This window comes from Salmo salar, chromosome ssa03 (genome assembly GCF_905237065.1).
Source record: "Salmo salar chromosome ssa03, Ssal_v3.1, whole genome shotgun sequence".
In the NCBI taxonomy this organism is placed as follows: Eukaryota; Metazoa; Chordata; class Actinopteri; order Salmoniformes; family Salmonidae; genus Salmo; species Salmo salar.
Genome location: NC_059444.1, coordinates 17976903 through 18003237, shown reverse-complemented (window position 1 = coordinate 18003237; position 26335 = coordinate 17976903). Strand labels below are relative to the sequence as shown.

General features: G+C 42.2%; 1 protein-coding gene across 2 annotated transcripts in view; it reads left to right on the top strand.

The window, feature by feature from the left end:
- Positions 1–24512, top strand: part of LOC106599157 (choline transporter-like protein 5-A) — a 73432-nt gene extending 48920 nt beyond the window's left edge. Inside the window, exons 2-22 of one of the 2 annotated variants that reach the window (XM_014190269.2) lie at positions 4184–4232; positions 13159–13232; positions 17667–17751; positions 18653–18737; positions 19138–19266; positions 19404–19464; positions 19544–19667; positions 19786–19869; positions 20596–20708; positions 20854–20985; positions 21241–21340; positions 21450–21542; positions 21776–21863; positions 21984–22246; positions 22436–22530; positions 22626–22729; positions 22903–22976; positions 23074–23144; positions 23291–23379; positions 23472–23556; positions 23882–24512. In XM_014190269.2, coding sequence (XP_014045744.1) covers positions 4184–4232; positions 13159–13232; positions 17667–17751; positions 18653–18737; positions 19138–19266; positions 19404–19464; positions 19544–19667; positions 19786–19869; positions 20596–20708; positions 20854–20985; positions 21241–21340; positions 21450–21542; positions 21776–21863; positions 21984–22246; positions 22436–22530; positions 22626–22729; positions 22903–22976; positions 23074–23144; positions 23291–23379; positions 23472–23556; positions 23882–23976 — 2093 coding nt within the window. In that variant the 3' untranslated portion in view covers positions 23977–24512. The remainder of the gene's footprint in view (positions 1–4183; positions 4233–13158; positions 13233–17666; positions 17752–18652; positions 18738–19137; positions 19267–19403; positions 19465–19543; positions 19668–19785; positions 19870–20595; positions 20709–20853; positions 20986–21240; positions 21341–21449; positions 21543–21775; positions 21864–21983; positions 22247–22435; positions 22531–22625; positions 22730–22902; positions 22977–23073; positions 23145–23290; positions 23380–23471; positions 23557–23881) is intronic. The other variant, XR_006769079.1, reaches the window with a different exon arrangement.
- Positions 24513–26335: the final 1823 nt, after the last annotated feature.

Genomic DNA, 26335 nt, shown 5'->3' with positions numbered 1-26335 from the left:
CATTATTCTTTTCGCATTTTTTTTCAAGCTCTGTCAAATTGGTTGTTGATCAGTGCTAGACAACCATTTTCAGGTCTTGCCATAGATTTTCAAGCAGATTTAAGTCAAAACTGTAACTTGGCACACTCAGGCACATTCACTGTCGTTTTGGTAAGCAACTGTACATTTGGCCTTGTGTTGTAGGTTATTGTCCTGCTGAAAGGACATCTCTCGGTGTCTAGTGGAAAGCAGACTTAACCAGATTTTGCCTGTGCTTAACTCCATTACGTTTCTTTGTTTATCCTGAGAAATTATCCAGTCCTTAACAATTACAAGCATACCCATAACATGATGCAGCCACCACTATGATTGAAAATATGGAGAGTGGTACTCCGTGATGGGTTGTATTGGATTTGCCCCAAACATAACATATTGTATTCAGGACAAAAAGTTAATTGATTTGCTACATTTTCTGCAGTGTTACTTTAGTGCCTTCTTGCAAACAGGATGCATGTTTTGGAATATTTGTTATTCTGTACTGGCTTCCTTCTTTTCACTCTGTCAATTAGGTTAGTATTGTGGAGTAACTACAATGTTGTTGATCCATCCTCAGTTTTGTCCTATCACAGCCCTTAAACTCTAACTGTTTTAAAGTCACCATTGGCCTCATGGTGAAATCCCAGAGTGGTTTCCTTCCTCTCTGGAAAATGAGTTAAGAAGGACGCCTGTATCTTTGTAGTGACTGGGTGTATTAATACACCATCCAAAGTGTAATTAATACCTTCACCATTCTCAAAGGTATATTCAGTGTCTGCTTTGGAAAACATTTCAAATCTACCAATAGGTGCCCTTTTTTGCGAAGCATTTTAAAACATCCCTGGTCTTTGTGGTTGAATCTGTGTTTGAAATTCACTGCTCGACTGAGGGACCTTACAATTATCTGTATGTGTGGGGTACATGCATGAGGTAGTCATTCAAAAATAATTTTAAACACTATTGCACAGAGTGAGTCCATGCAACTTATTATGTGACTTGTTTACTCCTAAACTTATTTAGACTTGCCATAACAAAGGGGTTGAATACTTATGGACTCACATTTCAGCTTAAAATGTTTAATTCATTTGTAAAAATGACAAAAAACATAATTTCACTTTGACATTATGGGGTATTGTGTGTAGGCCATTTTAAAATTCAGACTGTTACACAAGATGTGGAAAAAGTCAAGCAGTGTGAATACTTTCTGAAGGCACTGTATTATTGACATCTTGTTGCGGTGCTTCTGCTACAACTCTTTTCAATCTGTATAGGCTCTCTCTCCAGCCACATACAAAGATCAATCCAAGGATGATATGGGTCTGTTGGCCATGCCAGCAGGCACTTGGCGGGGGTTTGGACCTGCACATCCGATCAATAGTCACCGTGCTTCTTCGCTGTAGTCTTGCCTGACTGGAGGAAACACAATATTGCTGCTCTCTTTCTCTACACACATGCACGAATACTCACACATGCGCTCAGACACACACAAATGAATAAGCACACACACACACACACACACACACACATATATATATATATATATATGTGCACCCAGACTCATGCGCAACCCCCCCCCCACGAAGCAGTTTGGTCAGGGGGTCAGCTGTCTAGGCTAGAAAAATCGATTGCCACTCCAAGGTAAGCCTGAGGTATTGAGACTGCCTGAGATGGATAAGAAAGGAAAATAGGGAGAGTGGCTTTAAGATGGATAGGAGGAGAGACGGACAGAGAAAGAGTGTTTGTTTTTTTAGTGAATATGAATGTCTGTCGAGGTCACGTCAGGAAAATCTCTTGATCCTACTCATATTCTGAAAAGATCACAATGACATACAAAGAGATCTAGGATCCTTGCCAGGAAAACCTGATAATCAACTCCCACACTCTCCACAGTGGCCTATTCTCTTTTGATACCATATTGGATTTAACCGTTTATGAAAGAGTAAGAAATTAGATTAACACTATCTGGACAATTTCTGTTCCCTCTGCTTAGCAGACTGGAGGGACGATGCACAAACTGAGACCGTTATTGAGAGTTACAGTACTGTAGTTTACACAAGCTTTCACTTAATCTTGAGAAATGTGGATTATTCAGTTACCTACTCCATCTTGGGTCAGGGTTCATGTTATTTCACAGTGGAATGAATGCTGTTGGAGATGCTGGTTATCCGGGGGAGTAGTTTGAAGGTAGCTGGACAGCAGTAAGTATGTATACTGTAGTTTAGGTACTGCATGCCAGTAGTTATTTTAAAGGCACCTTGAATTTAGGTGCTCATTCTGCAAAATGTGGCCTGCCAATCAACTGAATATCTTTTTAATGCTTTGCTCATTCAACACAATTATTTCACCCCCACACACACACACACACACACCAATCAAATTAAGTACCAGATTTTCAGTGAACAAACTAGCCAGCAGCATACTGACCTGCATCCCACTGCTGGTTTGCCTCTGAAGCTAAGCAGGGCTGGTCCTGGTCAGTCCCTGGATGGGAGACCAGATGCTGCTGGAAGTTGTGTTGGAGGCTCAGTAGGAGGCACTCTTTCCTCTGATCTCCCCAAAAATTATTCCATTGTAGCGATTGGGGACATTTCCTTGTCTAAGGTGCTGTCTTTTGGATGGGACGTTAAACGGGTGTCCTGGCTCTCTGTGGTCACCAAAGATCCCATGGCACTTATCGTAGGGGTGTTAACCCTTGTGTCATGGCTAAATTGCCAATCTGGCCCTCATACCATCATGGCCACCTAATCATCCCCAGCTTCCAAATGACTCATTCATTTCCTGTAACTAGTCCCTAGGTTGTTGCCAGACATGAGAATGTGTTCTCAGTCAACTTACCTGGTAAAATAAGGAGGGGGAAAAAACTGACTCTGAAAAATCCAACTGCATTATTCAGACAAGATGACAGAAACCAGAGAGGAGAAAAAATAGTTCATACACCTGAGTGAAAATGTGAAAACACAAACTCAGAAAAGTCACCTTCAACAACCCACAGTGAAGTAATGTTTTGCCCAGAATCACATACTCTCTCTCTGCTTCAATCTCTTAAACCTTTTTCGGGATCAGTGTCCCATCCACAGGACGGTTGAGCTAACGTAGGCTAATGCGATTAGCATGAGGTTGTAAGTAACAAGAACATTTCCTAGGACATAGACATATCTGATATTGGCCGAAAGCTTAAATTCTTGTTAATCTAACTGCACTGTCCAATTTACAGTAGCTATTACAGTGAAAAAATACCATGCTATTGTTTGAGGAGAGTGCACAATTGTGAACATGAAAAGTTATTAATAAACAAATTAGGCACATTTGGGCAGTCTTGAAACAAATGCAATAGTTCATTGGATCAGTCTAAAACTTTGCACATACACTGCTGCGATCTAGTGGCCAAAATCGAAATTGTGCCTGGGCTGGAATAATACATTATGGCCTTTCACTTACATTTCAAAGATGATGATACAAAAGAACATTTGTTTTTTGCTTTGTATTATCGTTTACCAGATCTATTGTTATTCTCCTACATTCCTTTCACATTTCCACAAACTTCAAAGTGTTTCCTTTCAAATGGTACCAAGAATATGCATATCCTTGCTTCAGGGCCTGAGTTACAGGCAGTTAGATTTGGGTATGTAATTTTAGGCAAATTTTTTTTTTAAAAGGAGCGGATTCTTAAGCGGTTCACCTCTCGCTTGCACACACTACTCTCTCCACACACCATATCTCCTACCACTGACAAGTGGAACTATACCGGCGGAGACCCATACAAAATGTATTAGCAGAACACCTTGCTGCATCCCCCCCTTCCCCCTCCAAAAGGACCATCATGGAAATAAGCTTTTAAGCTTCATTGTGTTGTCTTTGATTTTCTTAAATTGTATGTGGAGGCGTCACCGGCTGGAGCGCCCTTATGTATGTATTTAAAATATTGTCAAATAAATTCAATCAATCAATTCAAACTCTGGTCCTGAACTTCTCTATCTTATTATAATTTATCTTTCAAAGACCAATACACTCCACTGCAGAGTTTCTCCACTCCTTGTCTATGGACCCTTTGGGTCTTGCTGTTCGGCCATTGAGTTAGCTTAGCTGACACCTGCTTAATCATGTTTTGTATCGTTATTCTTTGTATCACTTCATCACTTTGACTAATGTGGAAATGTCTCTTCTTCAGGAGAACCACGCAAGTTTGACCCAACATTTAGAGGACCAATCTGCAACAGGTAATGTTTCACTTTGCTTTTGCATTATCACAGTTTAACTGTGCGTCTTGATTGTTTGATTGCTGTGACTGAGGACTTGTTGCTACAGATTTGTTATCTTAATTTGATCACTCTGTTGTTCCCGCACAACAGGAAATGCAAATTGTAATGTATTCAAGGTTTAAAAAGTTAGTAATTTCAACTTGAAAATTTCAGACTTGACTTGATCTAACGAAAAATGTATCAACCCCTGTAAAAATGTCCATGAATTATAATCCACATAATAATTCAGTTTTCCTGTTGCTGCAGGATTATTTTCCTGCTGTGAGAAGCAGGGTAAAATTAAGATTTGAATGTGTAATCCCATTTCCAGACAGTGAGTGTTCATGTAGATTCAGTGCCTCTTCACTAGCCTCACAAGCCGCCTGATCCAGCCAGCGAACATTAATGTAAGCTTGCAAGATCAGGCGGCTTGCGAGGCTACCTCTTCAATACACTGCTGCCAATGGACACGTTCGAGCGGATACATTTTGTCTAGTCGGTGACCATCGTTGTTCACCAACTTTCAAAATGTGTTGCATTATGGGGATACAAATGTTCCGACTTGCGCCTACAATGTCGACTGCATGGATGTGATCAAAGGTCATGCAGTTTTTGATGAAGTCGCTGTAGTTGCTTCTCAGTAACTGCACCATGCAGCCATTACCTGCATTGTGGGAGGCGCTATTTGTCAACCAATCATTAGGGTGTTTTTTTTAACCACGCGAACGTGATCAAAGACATGACTGAAACAGGAACCAACATTGCCAAAATTCTAAAGCTACAGGGGCTACAAATGAAAGTTTTATTTGAGACCTCTCTCTAACCAATTATTTGCACACACTTTATGTTTTCAGTGAGTGTATGATATGGGAGTATTGAACATTTTTATTTTAAACATTTATAAAGAAATGTTTATGAACAATAGCAGCTATGGTAACACTGTCATGCGGATCTGAGCCTTGCTGTTTGAAAACCACAACAGTGTCTGACTTTTGGCTGTCACAGACTTCACCTCATCGACTTTCGTCTACAGTCAGCTTCGTTGGTCTTACTACTCGAACACACCCAATAGCTAGGAGTGATTATGAAAGGAGAGTGTGCTGCCAAAGGGCTGTCCCACTGGTGATGTACTGTAGTACACATGTTTTAAGGCTTTGGTGATGTACTACACAACTTTTAATACTACACATCAATGTTAAAGACACACATTCACAAGAGAGCTGTAGTCACCATGGAACTGCCCTGCTGGCAGGCTAGTCCCTTTGCTATATCGACAGTAGTCTGATTTTGATATAGAATAGAACATGTAAATGAATTAAGGGCAACGTCCCTTACCCTTTTAAAAGTAGTGCACTAATCGGGGAATAGGGTGTGATTTGAGACAGACCCCATGGTCTGCTCTGATCTCTGACTGAAATGAAAATGACTGTCATGGAAATTACATTTATAGGCTATAGCTAATACTAACTTTAAAGCTAATATTTACTGTGAGCTAAGCATAAACTCATACAGACCCTCTGAAATGTCCGTTGTGCTTAACCCAGTGTTGACCAATTACATTTCAGGTAATATAAGAGATTATTATTTGGTGACATAACTGAAGATTATTCCACAGTATTCAATAACAGGATTTGGTGCTTCAAAATGTTCAGACAGACTATTACCCATAAAGATACAAATGTTCTATATCTATTCTAATACCATCCATGTTATACAATTATTTGCCACTACATCACAACAACACTGTCAGAAGCAGTAACCAAACCTCCATTCCATTATAAACCAAACCCAAACATTTGAGATTCTCTAGCCAACATTCATCGATGTTACAGACCCTCCCTTCCCTACCAATCTCATAGACAGAGCATTAAACCTGAGAGAAGCCGGAGAGAGAACCCCCCCTCCTGTCTGACAGCGTCACAGATAAAAGCATGTCAAAGAAAAGAAAAACAGGGAGGAAATCGATGGCTATTAGAAACTCCGGTAACTGGCTGCAATCAGTGTGGCTGCAGTTGAAACCGGCTGAAACTGGAACCAGGTCAGTGGGCTAGAAGAGCCCCACTAACCCAGACAGAGATGGGTGGTGGGGAGCGGAGCAGAGTTGGATGTGTAAATAAGAAATGAGGAGGACCCTTTAAATCCTTAATTAGAACTCACTGACAAAACCCATCCAGGAGAAAAGAGTGGCTGAATAAAAGAGGCAGGAGTGGCTTGTTGTGTTGTGAGGATTGCAGTGTATTGGTTTTGAAAGTGGGTAGAGGGATGGATCTTGTTGTAGGACTCTGCTGAAGGAGTTGTGTTGTGGAGATTCTATGTTGTTAATTGGTGATCAGGGGAATGCCGTGTTAGATTATTGCTGTTATTCCCAGAGAGAAGAAATTCATTCTGCCATTTTAACACTTCCTCTGATCTTCTACTGAACGCTTCCCTTAGTCAGAGCAGGGAGCGGCATAGATGTAATTATAGATTTTCCTTGCGTGTGTGTGGTGCTGCTTGTGAAGCTCTTTTGGTGGCAAAAATTACACACAAATAATTCAATTACCAAAACTTTTTATAGCTACACAGTAAGTTTCCGGGCATCCAGCTTTTATCTTGTTCTATTTGATTATTTTACGATTTCTCTGTATGTGTTTTCACCCCAGCAGTAATTTCAGGCCTCAGTTGGTATCTTATTAGCTAAAGGAACTACTGATGACACACTGGCTTTGTTCCAGCTACCCAGCAATACAGAGATCCTCCCCAGATGACAAACTCTTTTAGAGTTTTTGCAAAGCTGCAGACTCAACTGTGTGTATCCATGTGGATGGGAACCTACCAAGTTAGTTGTTATGTTAAAGCAGTGAGGCTGCTGCTTTAGAGTGCTGGTTTGCCAGCTTTACCAGTTCAATGCCCTTTTCACCTCTAACACAGTAGGAGGCATATGTAGGAGAGACTTGCTGACTCACACCTGGAGACACCTGCATGAGTCGCTTGCTCTTTCATCAGTAAATGCTGTTGTTTATCTTTCGTCCTAAAGAGACCCGTGGCAAATGTACTACTTGCAGTTTGTTGGTAGTGGCGAAGTTATAGCTAGTCTGTTTATCTTGTCTATTCCATTTTATCCAGTCATTTACAGTAGACTAGCGCAAATGGAGAATGCAGAAAACCTAGCCTGTTTGATGAATGTTTGGTATTTTAAAGTCATAGAAATATATGTAAGTGGTTTATCTGTTTTAAAGTCATACAGTACAAAAATATTGAACTGTTCTTGTTCTGTGCCGTTATAATTTCAAGACCATTTTTCACCAGCTGTCAATTTACCGTTCACAGCCATAGTTAGAATCATTAATCAACTTCTCATTACCGTTCACAGCCATAGTTAGAATCATTAATCAACTTCTCATTACCGTTCACAGCCATAGTTAGAATCATTAATCAACTTCTCATTACCGTTCACAGCCATAGTTAGAATCATTAACCGAGTTCCGATTCAGAGACATAAAGTAGTCCTGCAGGATCAATGGATTAGCGCTTTTAATTAGAAACTAGAAATTAATTCCGTCTCTTCAATGTCTATTTTGAGTGAGAGATATGGAGTCGTTTAATTAAGTGATTTTAGAGATGGCCGTAGATTAAACCAGTCGACTATTGAATCTCAGATCTGTTTGTGTTCTCTTTCCAACTGCTTGTCACTCAATGCTACAAGTTGGCAAAAGAGCACGAACAGATCGGGGATCAGGCTATTGAATCCCAGGTCGCATCAATTCTCACTGACTGTTTCTTTCCTTCCAAACTATCCTGTGAAATTTGAATCCATGACAGCGACTCAGCAAACAGCACAGCCCTGTTGAGTGTCCTCCGGGTTTCTAGAACTATCTCTCTTTCTATCTCTTTCTCTCACACAAACACACTCTCTCTTCTCCTCCATCTCTCCCTGCCTGAATTTAGCCAAGGTTTCTGCTCTCATTTCAGTGTGTTTAACTCTGCTCAACAGCTGGTGAATGAGAGTTAAGAGGAGAGGACAGAATGTGCAGCGCAGCAGTTCAGCATCAAGCAGGGTCGTTCCAGAGGATTGGAAAGGACAGGACTGCATAAACAGAGCAGGAAAACACTGACTAGTCCGGACAGACCTACTATCAACAAGGAGGCAGGAGGGTTTATTTCGCATGGAGAAGGAGAGGAACAATGATTTTGATTGATTAGGAAAGACGGAGTTAACTTCAACCTGTCCCACCACTCCTCACATTCTTGCTCACCGTGCGTGTGTGTACAGTTCTGTGTGTCTATACATTTCTGTTAGACCAGGGGAAAGTGCTGCCTGAGCTCAGCTAAAGGCTGAATTATTGAGCAGCAGGGAGCGTTATGTATGTTTGTGAAAGCCTGCTGTGCAGCTTAACACCAGGCCTCTCACTGACGCCGCAATATAACCTCAGTGACACACATGACCCTCTAACAGTCCTGTCCCAGTGCTGCCAATCACAACCTGGTCTCTATTCCTTGAACACACAACCTGACAGTCATGGTCTGTTTAATCAGCCATTACCTCAGTGCTCTCTAAGTAGTCAACTGGGAAGCCAGGCAGGGATTCCTATGCATTCGATTGACATATAAGCTGATTAATATATATTAAACATGATGCTAGATACAGTACCAGTCAAAAGTTCAGACACACCTACTCATTCAAGGGTTTTTCTTTATTTTTATTATTTTCTACATTGTAGAATAATAGTGAAGACATCACAACTATGAAATAACACATATGGAATCATGTAGTATCCAAAAAAGTGTTAAACAAATATATTTGAGATTCTTCAAAGTAGCCACCTTTTGCCTTGATGACTGCTTTGCACACGCTTGGCATTCTCTCAACCAGCATTCTCTCCAGAAATAAGTCTCTCACTGTTGCCACCTGTTATAGATCCCCCTCAGCTCCCAGCTGTGCCCTGGACACCATAGATGAGGGGCAATCAATTCACATATCTTCAGAGTTCGTTCTGTTAGGTGACCTAAACTAGGATATGCTTAACACCCCGGCAGTCCTACAATCTAAGCTAGATGCCCTCAATCTCACACAAATCATCAACGAACCCACCAGGTACAACCCTAAATCCGTAAACATGGGCACCCTCATAGATTACATCCTAACCAACTTGCCCTCCAAATACACCTCTGCTGTTTTCAATCAGGATCTCAGTGATCATTGCCTCATTGCCTGCATCCGCTATGGGTCCGCGGTCAAACGACCACCCCTCATCACTGTCAAACGCTCCCTAAAACACTTCTGCAAGCAGGCCTGTCTAATCGACCTGGCCCGGGTATCCTGGAAGGATATTGACCTCATCCCGTCAGTCGAGGATGCCTGGTTGTTCTTTAAAAGTAATTTCCTCACCATCTTAAATAAGCATGCCCCTTTCAAAAAATATAGAACTAAGAACAGATATAGCCCTTGGTTCACTCCAGACCTGACTGCCCGAGACCAGCACAAAAACATCCTGTGGCGGACTGCAATAGCATCGAATAGTCCCCGCGATATGCAACTGTTCAGGGAAGTCAGGAACCAATACACGCAGTCAGTCAGGAAAGCAAAGGCTAGCTTTTTCAAACAGAAATTTGCATCCTGTAGCTCTAACTCCAAAAAGTTTTGGGACACTGTAAAGTCCATGGAGAACAAGAGCACCTCCTCCCAGCTGCCCACTGCACTGAGGCTAGGTAACACGGTCACCACCGATAAATCCATGATAATCTAAAATTTCAATAAGCATTTCTCTACGGCTGGCCATGCTTTCCTCCTGGCTACCCCAACTCCGGCCAACAGCCCCCCCCCCACCGCAGCTAGTTGCCTGAGCCTGCCCAGCTTCTCCTTCACCCAAATCCAGATAAAAGATGTTCTGAAAGAGCTGCACAACCTGGACCCGTACAAATCAGCTGGGCTAGACAATCTGGACCCTCTCTTTCTAAATCTTTCCGCCGCCATTGTTGCAACCCCTATTACCAGTCTGTTCAACCTCTTTCGTATCGTCCGAGATCCCTAAACATTGGAAAGCTGCCGCGGTCATCCCCCTCTTCAAAGGGGGAGACACTCTAGACCCAAACTGTTATAGACCTATATCCATCCTGCCCTGCCTCTCTAAAGTCTTTAAAGCCAAGTTAATAATCAGATCACTGACCATTTAGAATCCCACCGTACCTTCTCCGTTGTGCAATCCGGTTTCCGAGCTGGTCACGGGTGCACCTCAGCCACGCTCAAAGTACTAAACGATATCATAACCGCCATCGATAAAAGACAGTACTGTGCATCCATCTTCATCGACCTGGCCAAGGCTTTTGACTCTGTCAATCACCACATTCTTATCGGCAGACTCAACAGCCTTGGTTTCTCAAATGACTGCCTCGCCTGCTTCACCAACTACTTCTCAGATAGAGTTCAGTGTGTCAAATTGGAGAGTCTGTTGTCCGGATCTTTGGCAGTCTATATGGGGATGCCACAGGGTTCAATCCTCGGGCCGACTCTTTTCTCTGTATATATCAATGATGTCGCTCTTGCTGTGGGTGATTCCCTGATCCACCTCTACGCAGACGACACCGTTCTGTATACATCTGGCCCTTCTTTGGACACTGTGTTAACTAACCTCCAAACGAGCTTCAATGCCATACAACACTCCTTCCGTGGCCTCCAACTGCTCTTAAACGCTAGTAAAACCAAATGCATGCTTTTCTACCGTTCGCTGCCCGCACCCGCCCGACTAGCATCACTACCCTGGATGGTTCTGACCTAGAATATGTGGACAACTACAAATACCTAGGTGTCTGGCTAGACTGGAAACTTTCCTTCCAGACTCACATTAAACATCTCCAATCCAAAATCAAATCTAGAATCTGCTTTCTATTTCGCAACATAGCCTCCTTCCCTCACGCTGCCAAACTTACCCTAGTAAAACTGACTATCCTTCCGATCCTCGACTTTGGCGATGTCATCTACAAAATAGCTTCCAATACTCTACTCAGAAAACTGGATGCAGTCTATCACAGTGCCATCCGTTTTGTTACCAAAGCCCCTTATACCACCCACCACTGCAACCTGTATGCTCTGGTCGGCTGGCCCTTGCTACATATTCGTCGCCAGTCCCACTGGCTCCAGGTCATCTATAAGTCTATGCTAGGTAAAGCTCCGCCTTATCTCTTCTCACTGGTCACGATAACAACACCCACCCGTAGCACGCGCTCCAGCAGTTATATCTCACTGGTCGTCCCCAAAGCCAACACCTCCTTTGGCTGCCTTTCCTTCCAGTTCTCTGCTGCCAGTGACTGGAACGAATTGCAAAAACCGCTGAAGCTGGAGACTTATATTTCCCTCACTAACTTTAAACATCAGCTATCTGAGCAGCTAACCGATCGCTGCAGCTGTACCTAGTTTATCTGTAAATAGCCCACCCAATCTACCTACCTCATCCCCATATTGTTTTTATTTACTTTTCTGCTCTTTTGCACACCTGTATCTCTACTTGCACATCGTCATCTGCTCATTTATCACTCCAGTGTTAATCTGCTAAATTGTAATTACTTCGCTACTATGGCCTATTTATTGCCTACCTCCTCACGCCATTTGCACACACTGTATATAGACTTTCTTTTTTTCTATTGTGTTATTGACTGTACGCTTGTTTATTCCATGTGTAACTCTGTTGTTGTTTGTGTCGCACTGCTTTGCTTTATCTTGGCCAGGTCACAGTTGTAAATGAGAACTTGTTCTCAACTAGCTTACCTGGTTAAATAAAGGTAAAATAAAAAAGTAATGATGGACTGTCATTTCTCTTTGCTTATTTGAGATGTTCTTGCTGTAATATGGACTTGGTTTTTTACCAAATATGGCTATCTTCTGTATACCACCCCTACCTTGTCACAACACAACTGATTGGCTCAAACGCATTAAGAAGGAAAGAAATTCCACAAACTAACTTTTAACAAGGCACACCTGATTATTGAAATGCATTCCAGGCAACTACCTCATGAAGCTGGTTGAGAGATTGCCAAGAGTGTGAAAAGCTGTCATCAAGCAACGGGTGGCTACTTTGAAGACTCTCAAATATAAAGTATAATTTGATTTGTTTCACACTTTCTTGGTTACTACATGATTCCATATGTGTTATTTCATAGTTTTGATGTCTTCACTATTGTTCTACAATGTAGAAAATAGTAAAAATAAAGAAAAACCCTTGAATGAGTAGGTATGTCCCAACTTTTGACTGGTACTGTAGGTCGCTGATTTTCCTGGAAGACACGCTGACAATAATCAGGATGGGAACATGTGTAAACATACCCCCCCCCACATGTGTACACATGTACTACTGTTTGTGGATATGTGACACTATCCCGTCACCGGTTGGATAGAAAGATGTCAGCACTTGGCACACACAGGTATACACACTGCAAGAGCAATTCTGATTGCCAAACCCTGAGAAAGAGAGTATGGGAATGTGATGTGTCTAGAGAGAGTCATAGCAGCAGATTGAGGTTAATATTTAATTTCCGTTGTGAAAGCATCTCATCACCATGGTCCCATCTGCTGTTGTTTGATCTTTACCAGAATAATGAGCAAGGCCTTGATGGGTATTTATCTCTCTGTCCTCTCGTTTCTCTCTCTCTTTACACCCTCTCTCATCTCGCTCGCCTCTCGTTTCTCTCTCTCAGGGTATGTTGAAAGCCTCAAGGATATTGACCTTTTCTTCTTTCTCTCTCCATCTCAATGGGAGAATCTCAATTGCATACTCCTCGCATCCTCTCCCCTTGCCTCCTTCTCAAAACCCATTCGAGAAGGTCAGAGGGAGGGACCTCTTGCTTTCTCATCCAATGGGTTTTGAGAAGTAGTGTGCAATTGAGATTCTCTGTATCTACCTCTTTCTCCCTTTGTTTTTTTCCCTCTCTACAGAAGCTGCACAGACTTGTTTTGCTGTGTGATCTTCGTCATCGTCATCCTCGGATACATAGCACTGGGGACTGTGGGTGAGTGGACCATGACCACTATATTACCAGGGCAGTGTAAGGATGTCTATACATGGAAACTCACAACTCTTCATGACGTATAGGTCTACATGCATTGGACAAAACTCGATGTCCAGCTGTCACGCATTCCCAAATGGCTAGGAATTATGCCAATGTGAGACAAGCATTATCCTTTATTTCATCATCCTAGTTGAGTCAAAGTTCTGTTACGTTCAAAACAGTGTAAACAAGCAATGAAAAGGAGACGCTACATGAGTTGTGTTTAGACATTTTTACTGTAAGAAATGATAATGGACAGTGGCCCAAACACACTGGCCCAAATCCAAACACACTGTCCCAAACCCAAACACACTGGCCCAAACCCAAACACACTGGCCCAAACCCAAACACACTGGCCCAAACCCAAACACACTGTCCCAAACCCAAACACACTGTCCCAAACCCAAACACACTGGCCCAAACCCAAACACACTGGCCCAAACCCAAACACACTGGCCCAAACCCAAACACACTGTCCCCCTGAGTGGGAGTCAGTAGATGAACCTTTGATCAGAGGGCTCTGAAATCCCACCATCAATACTCACCACCGTGTTAGAGAAAGATAAAACCGAGTAGCAGTCGGTTCTAAGTACTTAGTTAGATGGTGGAGTAGTAAGATAAACACAAGAAAGGGTGTGTTTGTGTCAGAGAAACAAGAGATAGAAAGAAAGTAGCAAGTGTGAGAGAGAAATAGTGAGCATAGCTACAGATCATACATTGTGCTGTAGAGAGATACAAAGAGAGAGCGAGAGGTGTGTAGCATCTGTTCTATTCAGAGACAGTTTGAAGATGTTGGGTTCACATCACCTCTGAAAGATGGTAGAAATGACTGTTTTCATGTCCCTCCCACAGCTCTATGAAGCGCTTCTTCTCTTCTCTCTCTTATCTCTTTATTATTTACTCCCTCTCTCCCCTCTTCTGCTAAAGATCAATCCATTGCTCAATGATTGGTTCTGCTTCAAAGGTTCTGTACCTTTTCTCATAGTAATGATCTCAGAAATGGTAAGCAGCTAGCAAATTAAAAGTGTAGGTTTAGGAGTGACTGCACTGAAGATAAAGTTGCTTCAAAATAGAATACAAGCAGCTATTTACTATGCATGCTGTACTCTACAATTTCCCCTGTTAGTGGACACATCCCCCTTGTGAATACTTCCTCGTTAATGCAATCAATTGTTCCCCTTATACTATCCCCACTAGGTACAAACGTTATAGGCAGCCCGACTCCCTATGCCCAACTGTAGCTCAATAAAAGGAAGCTGTATCGTTGAGAAAAGAGGGAAGGATAAAACGCAGAAAGGGATATACAGCAATCCTGTGTATTGATTCTTGTAGTAGAGTTGGGTTCTGACTGATATCTGGTCAGTGTTGAATAAAGGGATATTCAGAAAAGAACAGGCAGGGAGAGAGAGAAGAGAGAAGCCATTGTTCAAAAATCCTTTTGATTCAGGCCTTTTGACAGTCCCAACATGGGATCTCTGTTGAAAAAGGGACCTTTTCATACTGTGACATTGCCTTTGAGAACGTAGAGCTTCATTCAATCAAAACCTAACTTGCAGTCCTTAGTTGCACACTATAAAAACATACATTTTGTCCTGTAGCCAAATTTAACCAGAGAATGGCCTTGGCAAGTCAGCACACAAATAAATCCCTCCAATTTTCAGAATAAGTGAATGCAGGCATCATTTTTTGTTGTTGTTGATATATTCAGCTTCTGAAACATTGAGATGAGGAGCATCCCAATCCTAACCCTTCTTTGATGCAGCTGATTCAAATTCATAGAAGCAACTTACTGGCCATCAGCTACCCATGACCTTTAATTGCCGATCTGGCCTTATTCCTTCCAATGTCATTATTTAACCTTGCCATACAGTCCCGTTATAATATAAGTTGTCCCCTTTTGCTGCAACCCAGCGCTATAGACTCATATATTTTTGTATGAGTTCATTATTTTTCAATATGTCACGGCCATTCCATCTCATGTTTGAGTTCACCTCGTTAATGGCGTGTGGTAGCTCTGTCCTCATATTTTAGTATGAGTTCACCTCGGAAAAGGCGTGTGGAGTTCTGGTCTCATATTTTAGTGTGATCTCATTCTTTAAAGAGCAGTAGGGATGCTGGCAGTCAAAACCAATAGAGCGTTTAGAGAGCTTGATATTGGAGTGATGATGAAGTCACTCTTAATTCTTCATACTGCCTGCCAGCTACCAATGACCTCATGCCACCAGGAGAGCAGAGCCCCCCTCCCCCTCCTTCATATGCATAAACCCACACAAAATACACACACGTGCAAAATCACACACACACACACCTTACTACATTCTACTCCACTCCAAGCCCCTCTACACCACACAAACACCCATAATGACTTCATCCTCTCAAGAACACTCACTCACTTCAATCTTCTTTCTTTTTCTCTGCCTTCGCCTTTCTCTCTCGCACACACACTCGGGAATAACCGGCAGTCCCTGTGGTTATATCCGCGGGCGGGTTTAGGGTCATAAAATATTGTATGGATGAAGTGCGGGTGTGTAGCAAGCGGGTTTAATAAAGAGAAAACAACAATGCATTAAAAGTCCATAAATGTATCATTTTTGTGCAATTCATATCTATAGGCTACATTGGGTTTTTTTTCTCATAATTTTTTATCTGCCATTAGTGCGTAAGCCTAAGCTTTATTGCCTTACTGTACATGTGCCAAATACACGGCAATCGCCAAATGCTTTTGGGAACTTGGGCAGAATCTTAACGTCGATCCACTGAGGCAAAAAAGACAATGTCTGAGCTTAATTCAATAAAAGAAAAGGTACGAAATGGAGAGTTGAAAAGAAAGAGAATGAGGATCAGAAAAGTAATGTTTGGGAAAGATTTGGTGAAGTGTTAAAAGAGGATGATAGCAGTGCCAGCTATGTTATGTGTGATTGTGAGGCACTATACATATTAGACAGTCACAAGATGGGGACTTCAAATAGGCCTATAGCACGTCAAGGAACTCTAACCTACTGTTCTGATGGGTTAAATGGAAACTGAAATCTGGACTGACTGGAGGTTTATAACCTCTCACATTGTCTTAATATTAACTCCTGCCGAATTAAGCATTTTTTACAGTAAAATGTATACATCAAATGTAAATTGACATAGGAACAGGAGTGGAGAAATATTATTTATTTGTTTCAGAATGTGAAGTTAGGGACCGTCTGTAAAGGTGCTATCTTATCAGCATCATAAAAGCTGATAAAATATGCATCTAAGCCGAAACTGAAATCTTATCAGAAACATGTTGGGTTATTTTCACTGCTTTTAATTTCCTTAAAACAGGCAACAACAAAGAAATACTGCACCCCCTGTCAAATTATTCTGCCGTCTCTGACTGAACAGGACATTTTCTATCGCCCTATTAGCAGGTCAGGTGTGGGCCTCAGATTTTAACTTTATCACATATAGTCAAGTTATTAGGAATTGCGGGCAGGTGCGGATGAACAAACTGCTGGCATCTCTAACACACACACAATTGATCTCTCATCCCAGAGGCATCTTGTGTGGTTTGGGGGAAATCCTCTGGCTGTGCTGATTTACAGTAAACTTTGACCATACTAGAAAGATGAATTCTGACATCATTCAGTATATGATTTATTCAACATAATTACTGATTCGCTTTGATTTGTAGAGCAGCTGCAACCATACCATATATCAACAGGGCTAGGTCCGCACATGCCCATCCAGCTCTATATCTCCCTATAAGTCTGTCGTTGGCATTCACTAAGTGTTTCAGATACTGTACAGAAGCATTCCATTTAGAATCTGATGGCTCTGGAAAACCACCTTAATGATTCTTCAGTCAGTCAGACTGTTAGACTGAGGTAGTCACTGACAGCCTCTCATTCATAGAGAAAAGGTACTACTATTGATCAAAACGAATCGACACACACAGACAAACATGTGGTGTCTTAGAAAGCGAAATCTCCTTTCCTGTATGCTTTCTGAACAATGCTGTAAACGATGCAGAAAATAAGCCTTAGAAGAGCAGTAGCCTCTGGAATGAGAAGTGTGATTGCGTTTTTTTACAGCAGAGCAGCAGTTAGACACACAATGACCTCGTCTTTAAAACCCTGCCAGAGGAGCTGAAGAACACGTTGAGATTCTCCGATACAAAAGAATCTGAACAGTTTGATTCAGGGAGTGGGAATAAGACTCTAGTCTATCCAGACTTTTCATCTATATTTATTTTATTTCGGTATTCGAAAACAGAGATAAAAGAGGATGATTTATTCTTGCTTCATCTCTCCATCTCCTTCTTTCTCCCTCTGTGTGTCTCTCTCTCTCTCGATCTGTTTGCTTCTTTCTCTCTCATTCTGTCTCTCCGTGTCTCTCTCTCTCTCGTTCTTTTTTTTTCTCCAGCGTGGCTACAAGGTGACCCCAGGAAGGTGATCTACCCTACAGACAGCTACGGACAGTTCTGTGGGCAGAAGGGCACTCCAAACGCGTGAGTAATTACTGTAGTGAGTGATTAGTATAACATTAGTACTAAATAGGCCTTAGATCCTTTTGAGGTCATGATCATTCCCCTGTACCCTATTTGCTGCTATTAATTGGTGCTTACCTGCCAATTAACACACCTGTCAGAGGTTTCCCCTACCACTGCTACAGCGTCAGATACTTTTTCATCCCCCTGAATTCAGTTAAGGATAATCTGATCCTAGATCTGTTGTTAACTTTAACTTCCATCTAGCCCTAGTGTGGTCCGCTGAACCATTGGCTGGTTCTTTATCTGAGCATTAAGTACTTCAACGCTATTACATTGACCATTTGACCATTACAATTAAAAGGCACCTCACCACCACACACAGTTCCCATTGTCAGTGAAACCAAACCCAGTGAATCCAAAGTCTAATACTGCATCCCCACACTAAAGTGCTCGGTGTTGAATTCCCCTCATAGAACTCAAGCGTGATTGACAGGCTGTAACCATGGCGAAGATTTGTTCTTTATCGACGGCTGTAAAGCTGTGATAAGGCTGTTTGTAAGCTATGAGATAGGGAGTAGTGTGTTTACTCCCAGCTAGCTAGGGCCCTCAGATCTCAGCAGCTCATAATTAGCACTGTGTTTTTCTCCCAGGATTATGGGATTGTGATGGAGTTTAGCCTGGAACACGTGTAGAGAAGAGACTACACCACTCTTTCACCCATTATACTGAAACACTGGAGCATACAGGCTACAATTTTACAAAAATTAAGACGGATATTAGGAATGGTTGTCTTTTTTAACATCATTGTATGTCAGACTATATGAGGGCTTTTCTCTGAATCTTTCCTCTGTGCTCCACAGCCACCTAGTGGTAGTACTGTATCAGTTCTAAACTGTGTCAATGTTTGTTCTTTGTATAGAAAAAAATCCACACTGTTCTACTTCAACATCCTGAAATGTGCCAACCCTGCTGTCCTCATCAACCTACAGTGCCCAACCACTCAGGTATTCATAACATATTGGTCAAGTGATATCAGATAGAGAAAATAACAGAGTAATGGAGTATTTAAGTGTAGTGGCTGTTCAGAAATGGGGGTCATATCAGCCACAGTATGAGTTCACCTTGGGGCTCATAGTAATGGCTGGAACGGAATTAATGGAATGGATTCAAACACGTGGTTTCCATGAGTATGATATTAAAAATAAATATAGTCTCACTCCCAGTAATTTATTGGGTAAATCACCAATGTTTCGGCATCACTCTGCCTTCTTCAGGAGTTTGATACCATTCCATTCACTCCATCCCAGCCATTATTATGAGCCATCCTCCTCTCACCAGCCTCCTGTGATATCATCTTACTGACTTTTAATAAAAATGTGTGTATGTGTGTGTGTTTCCAAACAGATGTGTGTTTCCAAGTGCCCGGACAAATTTTCCACCTATACAGATGTGCAGTTGCAATACCAAATCACTGCAGCACCCTGGGACTACTACAGGCAGTTCTGCAAACCAGGATTCAACAACCCAACAAAGGCGAGTACCATGTATGTAGGCTGTTTGCATGTGTGAGTATACTGGTTCTCAAAGGCAGTGTGTAGGCAGGATACTGTTAGGATGAGAACTGTGTTTCCATTGAATGCAACATCTTGATCTTTGCTTTTTACTTTCAGCCCGTTGCACAAGTGTTACGAGATGAGGACTGTCCATCGATGATCGTGCCTAGCAGACCATGTATGTACGGGGGGGGGGAGAGAGACGGCAACTGGCAGGCAATTGTGAAGTGATGGTACTGAATTGTCTTGTCTACTAGTCCTGCAGCGTTGTTTTCCTGACTTCATCACTCTGAATGGAACCCTGACGGTGGCCAAAAGAACCCACTTCAAAGATGCCCTGGACACAGCCCGCAGTGTGACTGAACTAAGAGACGCTGCCAAGTGAGTTACAAAGACCGACACACACACATGTTGATGTGCGTGTTCATGCATACACACACAAACACACAGAGACACTTCTGTAAGAACTGCAGTTTTAGAATAGTATTGTCTCCTAAAGTGGCATCACAGGTCTGGTGGATGCTAAGGAGGTTGGGATGAAGATTGTGGAGGACTACGCCGCCTCATGGAACTGGATCTTAATGTAAGAACCTACATGAATACTTCAGTACTTACTATAGAATTCTGTAGTAAACTGTAGAATACTTTACTACATACTGTAGTGTCCCTCTATCATGTGTAATACTTAGTATATAATCTACTACATACTACAGTATTATCCACAAAAATACTACAGTAATGTCCGCAAAAACCCTATAATAAATACTTCAGTATTGAATTTGCATATATCCTGAACATTCCCCTCCCCCGTTTCCCAATGTGTGCCACCCATAAGTGAGAAACCTAAATGCCAAGTATAGCCCATATATTGTGTTCCCTACAGGTTATAGAAAAGAATAGTAGCTATGAACTATCTGTTCAGACCCCAGTCCTACATAGCTACCTACCACAGGTTATGGAAAATGTGCTCTTTTAGTATTTCACCAGTAGTAGCCTGCACTTCTTCATCAAACAAAATAAAAACATGATCTATAGTAATACTACAGTAAAGTCTACAAAAACACTACATGAATTACTATAGTATATACTACGCTTTTATTTTACTACAGAATTTATACTACAGTAAAGTCTACAAAAACACTAATGAGTAATACTATAGTATTTATAGTACTTTTTCATGTGTGAACTCTTACTGGCAGAGATACACTGGTTTGAGTTATTATAATGGACAATGACTTGTTCTGTATGGTACTTTTACGGTACTGTAAAATGCTATATTTAGAGAGTGTACTGTATATTATATTTCCAGAGGTCTGGTGATAGCTCTGGTGGTCAGTCTGATATTCATCCTGCTGCTACGTTTCACTGCCGGACTCCTCCTCTGGTTCACCATCATCGCAGTCATACTGGTCATTGCATACGGTCAGTGTGTGTGTGTGCCTGTGCGTATCTACCTGTTTGCTTGCGTGCGTGTTTATGTGAATGTGTGCAATTGTGTGCGTGCGTAGCCGTGTGTGTTACCAGTGTCTTCTCACCTCTTTAACCTCTGCTTTCTGTGACTCTGTAGGAATATGGCACTGTTACCTGGAGTTCTCCCTGCTGAGGCAGCAGCCCAGGGCAGACGTAACCATCGTAGACATCGGCTTCCAGACAGATGTCATGGTTTACCTGCAGCTCAGCCAGACATGGCTCATCTTCTGTGAGTCATCACCTCTCTCATGACGATCTCTCTCTCAGCTTTATCTCAGGGCTGAGTCTCTTTCAAAGCATTTAGCCTGATGACCAGTTTCAGTAAAAGTAAAACATTTCTCAAAGTATATGGTTGTTCTGTAATACATTCTTTCATTTACTTTACACATTACAAATTAAGAAAATGTTTGGTTAGGATTGATAGTATGGTTTGGCTCAGACTCTCTAACATTCTGCTGTCTCTCCTCCCCTCTCTCTCTGTTAGTGGTAGCTCTGGGTACCATAGAAGCCTCTATCCTGATCATTCTTATCTTCCTGAGGAGGAGAGTACGGGTGGCTATCGCTCTACTGAGAGAGGGAAGCAAGTAAGTCAACTAATAGTAACAGTTTCGGCGTTCTCTCACTTTCTTTCTTCATTTAGTTCAAGAGTATATTTTCAATGACTGATGTTCTTCTTGTGCCTCTGGTCTTTAGGGCCGTCAGCTACATGATGTCAACACTCTTCTACCCAATCATCACTTTCCTGCTGCTGGCCGTCTGCAGCTCCTATTTTGCCGTCACCTCTGTGTATCTTACTCTTACTGGTGTGGTATTTCTCCACTAGAGGGTGCTGTTTCTGCATTTCTTTGTTTAGCGTGCCATTCATGATAACCACCAAACTCCCAGATTCTATACAGTTGTTGTATTGAATGCCTTATGGAATACAGAGACACAGAATTAATTGAAGAAAGTGGTGTTCTATTGTGTACTGTTGTACAAGAGCAATTTTTTTTGTTTACCTTAATCAGCGTTACACCCAGATTCCTGGCCTCCTCTGGAGATGCCATCTATAAAGTAATGGCTGCTGAGCCCAACTGCATGTATGCAAACAAGACATGTAATCCTGAGGTAAGCCCCCTTTTTCTCCACTCAATCTAAGTATCCTGCAGACACACACAGAAACTCGGGTTTTGAGTACCCCAGATTTGCATGGATTGTAATCCGGTATTTTCACTATTTCCATCTCAGACGTTCAACAAGACCAACGTGTCTAAGGAATGTCCGGGCGCCCAGTGTACATTTGCGTTCTACGGTGGGGAGACGCCCTACCACCGCTACCTCTTCATCCTCCAGCTGTCCAACCTGCTCATCTTCCTGTGGCTGGTCAACTTCACCATCGCCCTGGGACAGTGTACCCTGGCTGGGGCCTTCGCTTCCTACTACTGGGCCCGGAGGAAGCCCCAGGACATCCCCCCCTGTCCCCTGTTCTCTTCATTTAGCAGGGCCATACGGTAAGGAGCCTTTCATACCAGACTACAAATACAATAGATTAGCAGGGTTATTGGAAAAGTTACTTTCATTATGGCTCAGGAGTTGTTTGAACCAGGTCTTTATGTGTTTAGAGGGTTTGGGAGGTGATGGTTTTTATTAATGATAGACTGACTAAAGTAGATGAGCGTGTGCGCGTATCTGGGTTACAGGTATCACACAGGCTCACTTGCGTTTGGTGCTCTAATTCTGGCCGTGGTTCAGATGGCCCGAATTATCCTGGAGTATCTAGATTCTAAACTCAAAGGTGAGTTTTGGCTTTAGGACAGTATAGTACAGTATTACACAATCTAGTCCTGAATGTGACTTTGGAGTAACTCGTCACTAATGGTTTGTGTTCAGGTTCCAATAACGTGGCAGCACGCTTCGTACTCTGCTGCCTCAAATGCTGTTTCTGGTGTCTAGAGCGCTTCGTCAAATTCATGAACAGAAATGCTTACATTATGGTGAGTATGGTGGTTTGTGGGCGTCCATATGCACTGACACTTACATAGCTGTTCCTCGGTGTGAAGTGGTGCTAATTTAGCGACAGTCAGGGGTAGCTGAATGTGACCGCACAACTCAATTGTAGGCTATAGTGTAACTCAATATGGTACCATGGTCTGTGTGTTCACTCTAGATTGCGATATATGGGAAGGGCTTCTGCATGTCAGCTCGAGATGCCTTCTGCCTACTGATGAGAAACGTAGTCAGGTAAGGCCCTCTGAAGCCAGGGGCTGGATTGTTAGGCTACCCAGTTGGTGGCACCTTACTGAGCTAACCTCACTGGGTTCCCCCCTCTCTACTGCAGGGTGGCAGTGCTGGACAGAGTGACTGACTTCCTACTGTTCCTGGGGAAAGTGCTAATAGCAGGGAGTGTAGGTGAGTCATTGCAAAAAAACGTATTTTTGTTATTGTGACTTCTAACCGTTTTAGTCTAAGGTTATGAGAATTTAAAATCAGTCAAAGGTATAAATATTTGATGAAGCGTATCTGTGGGTATTTACAATGTTGTTTGTGTGTTGCAGGCGTCATAGCCTTCTTTTTCTTCACACACAAAATGCCCATCTTTCAGGAAGAAGTGCCGACCTTGCATTACTACTGGGTACCTTTACTGGTAAGAGGCCCATCTAGAAAGGGTATAGCAGTGGGTATATCCTACATTCAGCTGGGTATTGATGGTGTATTATCGTGTCTTATCATTGGCAGACGGTGATATTCGGGTCCTATTTGATCGCTCATGGATTCTTCAGTGTATATGCAATGTGTGTAGACACACTGTTTCTGTGTTTCTGTAAGTAAAACCTCTGTATTCCTCTTCATAGATATGCTTCCAAAACACTGTGGTATATAGATATGCTTCCAAAACACTGTGGTATTCATTATGGTTGAAAGCAAAAAAATCACATCTGAAAGAATACGCCTGCTCTCATCCTGACCTCTGGCATCTTGGATTGGCTATTCAGTCGATCCCAATATCAAGGCTTTGGCTGCTTTACAACTGTAAAAAACACCATGGCTGTTCACTTGCTTCACATTCGATCTGAGCACCTCTAACCCCTCTCTCCTCTCCCTTCCTCCTGTATCCCTTTCTCCACTCCTCCCATACACCCCTCCAGGTGAGGACTTGGAGAGGAATGATGGGAGCTCTGAGAAGCCTTTCCTCATGTCCGCTGGGCTCCACAGTATTCTGAGAAAAACTGACCACCACTGAGGGACACACAACAAAACTGTCCTACAAACTAATAGCTTTACTCTTCTGAGATATTTAGCATGCTTTAAACTCAACTGAACAGAGCTGAACACTAGCTACCTACACTATGCTGTCTATCAGCTAGCAAGTAATATCAGTCTCTAATGGACGATGAGACCACTGGCTGTGACTATTGCAACTCAAGAACCTTCTCAACTCTTCAGAATTAACACTGACTGTGATTTTGAGGGACTATGAGACTCCTCCTAAGAACTCTTACATTGACTATGACATTCGTGATCATTCAAATAATTATTAGACGTACAGGACACGGACAATGAGACTAATAGTGTGACTATTAGGCATGAAGACTTTGCTACTGCCTTACCTCAAGACTAGGAATTTGCAGGCAGCAACTCTTTTGGAACAAGGACAGGTGGTCAGACTTCACTGTGACTTAATCCAACAAACTCTTAACTCTCTGGTGGAGAGAGAGAGAGAGAGAGAGAGAGAGAGAGAGAGAGAGAGAGGGGAGAGAGAGAGAGGAGAGAGAGAGAGAGAGAGAGAGAGAGGGAGAGAGAGAGAGAGAGAGAGAGAGAGAGAGAGAGAGAGAGAGAGAGAGAGAGAGAGAGAGAGAGAGAGAGAGAGAGAGAGAGAGAGAGAGAGAGAGAGAGAGAGAGAGAGAGAGAGAGAGAGAGAGAGAGAGAGAGAGAGAGAGAGAGAGAGAGAGAGAGAGAGAGAGAGAGAGAGAGAGAGAGAGAGAGAGCTCCAAACACATCAGAGGCTATGCATATCCAACCTGCAGGACACTACTATTGTCCCTATCATCTTCATTCATCTTCAGCAGCTATACTGTAACTGCAGTTTACATGAACAAGGGACCTTACTGCAAAGACAAGTGCAGCAGACTCTGACAGAACCCTAAATTGTAGTCTGACCAACACTTGTTCTGCAGACTTTGTCTTTTAGTTAATGCTCAAACTGGTTGATTTTATGCTACTCGAAGTCAATATTCATTACTAATGGAGTTCCAAATACTTAGCCACTAAAGGCTAGGCAACAACAGTGTCAAGGACAATCATGAGAAAATTCTACCCTGTCACACTACTGCAGTCAACAGTGCAGTTTGCGGTCAAAACGTGAAACCGTTGTCAACTTTACACCCACAAATGGGCTCAGGTACAGTACGGGTAGCCTGTATTGTGTGTGTGATACTACACCGTACATGTATGTCAGTGGAGGCTGCTGAGGGGAGAACTGCTCCTAATAATGTCTGGAATGGAGCAAATGGAATGGCATCAAACACCTGGAAACCATGTGTTTGATACCATTCCACTGATACCGCTCCACTCATTACCACGAGCCTGTTCTCCCCAATTAAGGTGCCACCAACCTCCTTTGATGTATGTTTGGAGGAACGAGCTGTTCCGAATAAGGGCTTCTGTATATCTGATATGCTGCTGTCCTACTGTATGAATATTGAATCCTACTGTTTCAACTTCGTCAAAACTGAATGGTTTCACTTTCAAATCAGGATTTGATTTTGAAGTCATGTGATCTCTTGGTCCTGATAGGATCTCATTACAACTGAATGGTGTTACTCCTTGGCCAATGGACTACTCTCCATAATCCAGACATACTGTATGTTGTGTGATAGGAAAACCTGCAAGCAAACAAAAATCCCTATGCCTAGCTTTGGTTGCTGTATGGTGGATTACAGTTGTCTGAAGTACTGATTTTTCCTTTTACCTGGATGACCACCCTGGCTCTGGCAAATACTTGGGGAGACTATCAAATACAGAGGATGTGTACAAAACACTGGTCAAAAGTATCCACTATATTAAACAGAAGGCTATGGCAGATCCTGTGGATATTCAGATAAGTCTGTGTCACTGCAATTTAAGATCCATTGAAAAATAAATGCTGTTTACCTAGCTGAGCATAAGGTTTTATGTACGACTTAATTGCATTTTCTAGTTAATGTGCCTAGCTGGTTGATAGTGGAGGCTTTTACTTTAGGCTAAACACCTTTTTAGACTCCTGACAATGGAAGGATGTCAATGACATTTTGGTAGAATTTGTACTTCAGTGGTAGTACAGATGAAAAAAGTTTTTATAATGTCAATTACATGTACATGCTCTTTTCTACATTTTGGGATGAATATTTAATGTATATTTAATTTGGGATTTTCTTTTGTAAAATTTAGTCAATGAGAATGTGAAGTGACCTTTATAAATAAAATACATTTGAATAGTTCCATGTGCTTTACAGCATTTGATGTGCCATGTAATGCGTTTACACCAACAACTTCTACAGTGTGAAAACATGGGCAATATTAAAATATTGTGCAAAGCTACAGCTATTGCAGCTAAAACATCA